The sequence below is a fragment of the Montipora capricornis genome, chromosome 3 (genome assembly GCF_036669925.1).
Source record: "Montipora capricornis isolate CH-2021 chromosome 3, ASM3666992v2, whole genome shotgun sequence".
NCBI classification, from domain to species: domain Eukaryota; kingdom Metazoa; phylum Cnidaria; class Anthozoa; order Scleractinia; family Acroporidae; genus Montipora; species Montipora capricornis.
Genome location: NC_090885.1, coordinates 29,513,868 through 29,519,619, shown reverse-complemented (window position 1 = coordinate 29,519,619; position 5,752 = coordinate 29,513,868). Strand labels below are relative to the sequence as shown.

At 42.3% G+C, this 5,752-nt stretch overlaps 1 protein-coding gene across 8 annotated transcripts in view; it reads left to right on the top strand.

Moving 5' to 3' along the window:
- Window positions 1–5,460, top strand: part of LOC138042832 (uncharacterized protein MCAP_0864-like) — a 27,682-nt gene extending 22,222 nt beyond the window's left edge. For 4 of the 8 annotated variants that reach the window (XM_068888857.1, XM_068888858.1, XM_068888855.1 and 1 more), the window contains exons 9-12: window positions 2,784–2,815; window positions 3,100–3,148; window positions 3,819–3,936; window positions 4,567–5,460. In XM_068888857.1, the coding sequence (XP_068744958.1) occupies window positions 2,784–2,815; window positions 3,100–3,148; window positions 3,819–3,936; window positions 4,567–5,156 (789 nt within the window). In that variant the 3' untranslated portion in view covers window positions 5,157–5,460. The remainder of the gene's footprint in view (window positions 1–2,783; window positions 2,816–3,099; window positions 3,149–3,818; window positions 3,937–4,566) is intronic. The other 4 variants (XM_068888860.1, XM_068888861.1, XM_068888859.1 and 1 more) reach the window with 2 other exon arrangements.
- The last annotated feature ends 292 nt before the right edge of the window (window positions 5,461–5,752 follow it).

The window sequence follows — 5,752 nt, the reverse complement described above, 5'->3', positions numbered from 1 at the left end:
GAAAAAACCCAAATGATCGTGCTGCACGTGCGGCACGCATTTTTCAACATTTCTCTCCCGTACTCGTCAAAACTACTGCTATGTAAAACCAAAAATATTGTTTTCCTGCTCTGGAACCATAATTAAAACTATAAAAATTTCCAAAACTCAGAGCACAATTAAAGACTAAAAAGACTAGACAAGTGGAATATTTCGTTCGGATCTACCGAACTTCGTCAGCCCCAATGTAAATTTGAAAGTTAAGAAGGGTTATATAATGGTCTCCTATTGACTTAGTAGGAGGGCCGGACGGGAAAATATTTGGCCCGAGGTCATGGCGTACGGCATGGCGTACGGCGGTGCGCCATGACCGAGGGCCAAATATTTTCCCGTCCGGTCGGACCTAACTCAGTCAATAAGCATTTTATCATATGACCACCGCGCTTTTCCTTTTTTTTTTTTTTTTTTTTTTTTGTCGGGTAAAAAAAATTCGGAACGTTCACTTACGTCGCTCATTTTGACCGAAAAGTCGGGATTTATATAGCAACAAAGTTGTTTTAGTTCGCATCTCGCGCGAGCTTTCATTGCAAAACTATTGAGAAAATCCCCGTATGAGGGCCGTACGCGATCCTAGCAGGGCCGTACGGCTTTCTCCGGCCCTTCTCGCGCCCTCGCGTACGGCCCTAATACGGGGATTTTAACAATAGTTTTGCAATGAAAGCGCGCGCGGGGCCGTACGGGTCATATGAGAAGTGAAATTACCAAATTGGAGGTTTTGACGACAACGTGGACAAACTACAGTGAATCTTTCAGTCTCGCTCCTTACTTCAAATCCGTTCGTACCCAATCCAGTTATAGGACACGTCGCACATATTGTATAATATAAACAAGATTGAATAATCCCGAAATACTTAGAATAGCTCAAACGTATATTTTGAAGTGACGTTTTCGTCCCCGTAGCCGTCGTGATTTCTTAAATTCCCTATTAAGCTTTTGGCGGCAACATGAGGAAAGAATGAATGAGTTGCCGGTCTCCAGGCCTCTTTGTTTTCCCCTTCATATGAGAAAGACTTCTGGGATCCCCAGGGCGCGAACAAACTAGTCGCTAACCACCGAAAAGCGAATGTCATCGTATACAGTATTTGAAACGAAAGTAAAAACTGATCAGAAACTATTCCCTTCTTCAAACTGATCTAATGCTAATGGAACGCAATACACAACTGAAAATAAGAAAAATTAATATTGTCGATGTGAAATCAACCTCGATTGAAAGTGGAAAACTTAACTCGGAATTGTGCGAGGACGAAGCACTTAAATTGGACTCTTTCTCCAGATAGCTATCACGGCATTGCTTCACTGAAGGCTCGGAATCTGGCTTTAAATGTTGCTTTCGTTTTCCTTTCGTGTCGATGTTTTCTGTACACTTCACATTATTGCGCTCGTCTGGATAACCTTTTGTATACAAAATGGGGTTTTCGCAAGTATCACAACGGTATCCACCGGCAAAGTGATTAGAGTAAACTTTAGTGCTCTTGTTGGCCTTAAAGTTTCTTCTTTGAAGCTGTTTCTCCCAAGCTGCCATTTCTTTGTTGGTCCGACGAGAGTAAACCCTCAAGACAGCACTAGTTTAATCTGTCGCTCGGCTGAATATCGACGGTCATTGTCGCATCCATACACTGCAGAGTGATCGCCACCACCTGTTACTACTTCTTAAACTCGAAAGATTTATATTTCTTGAAATCCTACAAAAAAAAAGGGAAGGAAAAAAGGAATTCGACTAGTTTTATGACGTGATATTCCTGTGGCATCCCGCGTAATAATACATAAATTGCGGTAATATACATGGTAAAACAGCGCATGTTGTAGAAAGAATCTGCATTGATTTACCTTGTTCGTTATCGCGGTTTGTTTATTATTTTTACTAAAGTTAAAATGGACAAAGAATTGGTTGATCGGTGTTTGGTTTTGTTCTCTATACACAATAATATGCATTCGCGTTTCCTAGGCCCTTTCTTTTGTTTGGAATGATTGAAAGGTTTTTAATTAATCGGAATCAAATTCAATTCATCTTTTAATCTTTTCTTTATCTCAACTTTATCGCAACCTACTCAATACCCGCGGTCACTTAACAAACACTAACCGCTAACGAGGAAATATTATATTTATTTTTAAAAAAGCATGTTCAGTTAGCTCATCCAGCTCGCAAACCGCATCTAATACCCCCGCGAGAACAAAGTCATCTCAGCCCCAGATGGGATTCGAACCCACGACCTTCCGTGGTCTAGTACGGATGCTCTAACCTCTCGGATTTCTCCGAGTTCCCAGTGGGTTCAATTGTAATACCTTTCATTTAATATGTGTTAATTAATCTCTCACATTCGCTCACTTTGGTGGTTGGTTGGCCGCATCGTTCACAGAAATACAGGCAACTGGATTTCAATGATGCTCTCAATGTGACTGCGCGATGCAGTTATGAGCTATGCTGTCAGTCGCTATTTGACTCTGTGGCTGCGTGATGCAGCTCGAGTCAAAGACCCACATTTCACCCTTTCTCACCATAGAGTTGGGTTCAAATCCCATCTGGGGCTCGGGTTTTTCGAGTTCCCAGTGGGTTCATTGTAATGCTTTTCATTTATTGGTTGCTAATATTTATTTTGGTTGAAAGTATCTTTTTCCTCATTTTAGTCTGATTCTATAGTGATTGTTGGATTCCACTTCATTCAATTGAAAATCACACTTTGCCTTCCACAATCCAAATCCGATGATGCTCTTTCTAAGGACAAACAAATTCCTTTCTATTACAGATTTCCAAGGAAACAGTGAAAGCAGATATAAGGTTCGTTTGTGAAAAAAATATATATACCTTTCAACGTTATAACTTGGGTATAACTTTTGCTTTGGTTCAAGTCATCCAATAGGGCATTTCCGAGTTCATGTCTGCCACCTCTTCAAAGCGAGCCTAAGTGCGAAGTTTTTTGTGATGGTAATTACTACTTTACATATGTTGCATAAGAAAAACTTCGCACTTAGACTCGCTTTGATGAGGAGGCAAACATGAACTCGGTAATGGCCAATTAAACTTTTTGTGAAACGCAACGATGGTATTTTTGTTTTCTTCAGAAATCGTCTTCGGGATGCCTTCGTTAAACATCTGGGAGAATACTCAAAGGTTGGTGGCCTTTTCAGCGTCATTTTAAAATTAATCTGCGAAAACAGTAGTCTCCTTCGCAGCCGTCTTTTGGGATCGTTGCGTGACATCCCGCGTGACATCCCGAAAGATGACTGAGAGTGAATGAATGGATGAATGAAAGGAGGCCTGAACACAACACCGGGAACTCTATCCCCTACTGCGAATAGTGTGTGGGTTCTTTTACGTCCCACGGGGTTATGAACATTGAAGGGTTGTTGAGACAGGGCCTACAATTTATCGACCTTACCCGAGAAGACTAGAAAGTCTAACCCGTTGCAGATGTCATTACAAAGGCAGCACTCTCCCTTCAGTTATTTAAGACCCTGAGTGTTGGTTCGGCCGGAGGTTAGTCCGTGCTCAACCTACTGAGCCAACCGGTCAGCGGTTATACTGGGCGAAGAGAACTTTGATCCCAACCCTAACGAGTAAGGTAGCTCACATCAAGCATTACAATTATCGCTGAAGGAGAAGACAAAAATGTTATCAAACAATATCTCATTTATATTTGGGAGGGGGGGGGGGGAACCTTTAAATTTGCCAGTTAACTACATTTACATATTCACAATCATAATCCACAAACACTTGTCATGTTTATCATACTCCTGTGTCGTGTAACGTGTTTTTTTATCCTGTTGCATCCTGTTTTCAGACTCATGTTCAACTTAGCAAATACATCCAGAAAGCGGAGCAGAACATCACCATGGCACAGAAAGGTCTTAGCTCGTTCTATTCATCACCTCACGCCAGCACAGAGCATCTACCGGAAGGTGGTCTTTACTGCACTTCACTCAGTCACCAATCATGTATCAGTCTCTGCTGTCACGCACGGCGGTCATGAAACACTGTCACGAATGGCGGTCACGTAACACTCTCACGCACGGCGAAAACGCAAAGATGTCGCACAATTGTCACGCGCAATTTTTGTCTCACGAGAGTAGCACTGCTTTGCATTTGTTCATTGGAGATCAAACAAAAAGTTGCCTTAGTTTCATGCTTGAAATTACATTTTCTGGTCCAAATTACTTGCCGAGGCTGTTTCTCGGACAAGAGTTGGGCTCTAAGATAGGCCATGGAAATGAGGTTGTTGCTTCTTTCGATTTCAGAAGTTTCAAGAACCTAAACTGTCTTTGAAAGTGCCATAATGCCAGTATGATTTCTTTTCAAGTCTTAAGATTAAGATAGCTCCAGTAATAAGTTCTCTATATCTGAACTTGGTAGCAATGTCTGAAACGTGCAATTTGCAATTGAATTTCACCCAATTACCACCATCCCTACTTGGAAGAACTCGCTGCTAATAGCTTGATTTCCTGTTTGTAGTATGACAGGGAAACTATGAGTACATATATGCCGAAACTCTTAATTAATACGCTCATTTTTATGCAACTTCCTTTTTGCAGACAAATCGAGACATTCGCTCCAAAGATCTGATTCCCAATCCAGCATCGAAGGAGGCCAAGAGGACTCAGATGGCAGAGAATCTGAATCAGATTCAGCTCAAGGGCGCACGCGGAGCTGCACATCCTCGCTCGTTTACAGGAAGAGCGAAGACTCGGGGTCAGAGTCTGGAAAATCAGGGAGGAGACGCGCAGGCTCTGTAAGCCCAAATGAAACTGATAGAACAGAGGCATCATATTCCGAGTGTGCCAAATCGAGTCCAGGAAATATCGCTTCTCCTCCTTTTGTTAGTATCAATGATGGCATAAATAGGACAAGTCCTCATTCAAAGACAGAACCTCACGTCGAAAAAATAGACAATAGTAAATCCAGAAAGCTTTGTGCAACGACTCCGCGTGTAAGAAAACTGTCTCGTTCGAAGCTGTTGAGCAAGATAGAGGCTTCACCTCTTTCACAATCATGGACGCCTGGAGCGATTGAAAAAATTGTGAAGTCGTGGAGAGAGAACAAGTCTCCCATGGCGTCACAGGAGAAACCGGAAGAGAAAGAAAAGCTAAAACTGACCCCTGTATCTCATGTCGAGTTCTTGTAAAATTACGCTTGAGTACAAGGATTTGAGCAACCTCGTTCTCAGGGTCTCTTTTTGTCTCTTCAACGACAATGGAGACCCTGATAACGAGGTTGGGATTTGAGTTCCGCGTTTAGGTGCCAAGGCTTCGACCAGCGTAATTTCCTAACTACCGGTCTTGTTCGACCTTGATATTTCACAGTACACACCTGACTTGTTCATGCCACTCATTTGCACTTTTAAATGAACTTTCGTACCATCTTTGTAGGTTGCTGTTTGGGCTTTCGGATTTTGCAACAATTTATCAATAAAAGATGATTGAATTTGATGTCTGCATAAGTTACATAGAAGGACCCACCGTTCAAGCTTTAGACAACTTCCGTGACCTCGCATGAAGCTTAATCTCTTAGCTTGTGGTTTTGTTTTGTTGTGCAGTGCGCGAGAGAGCAGCAAAGCTGAAAGGTTTCTCCTCACCCTTCGTCGTTTTTGCGGCGTCCTTCGTTCTGTGGGCGCCTTTTTCGTTGCCGCCCGTTCTAACAAAACCGCCAGCTTACACAGACAATTTGGAACCCTAACTCACCCCTCACTAACTTAACGTCTTATATCCCATCACTTTCTTC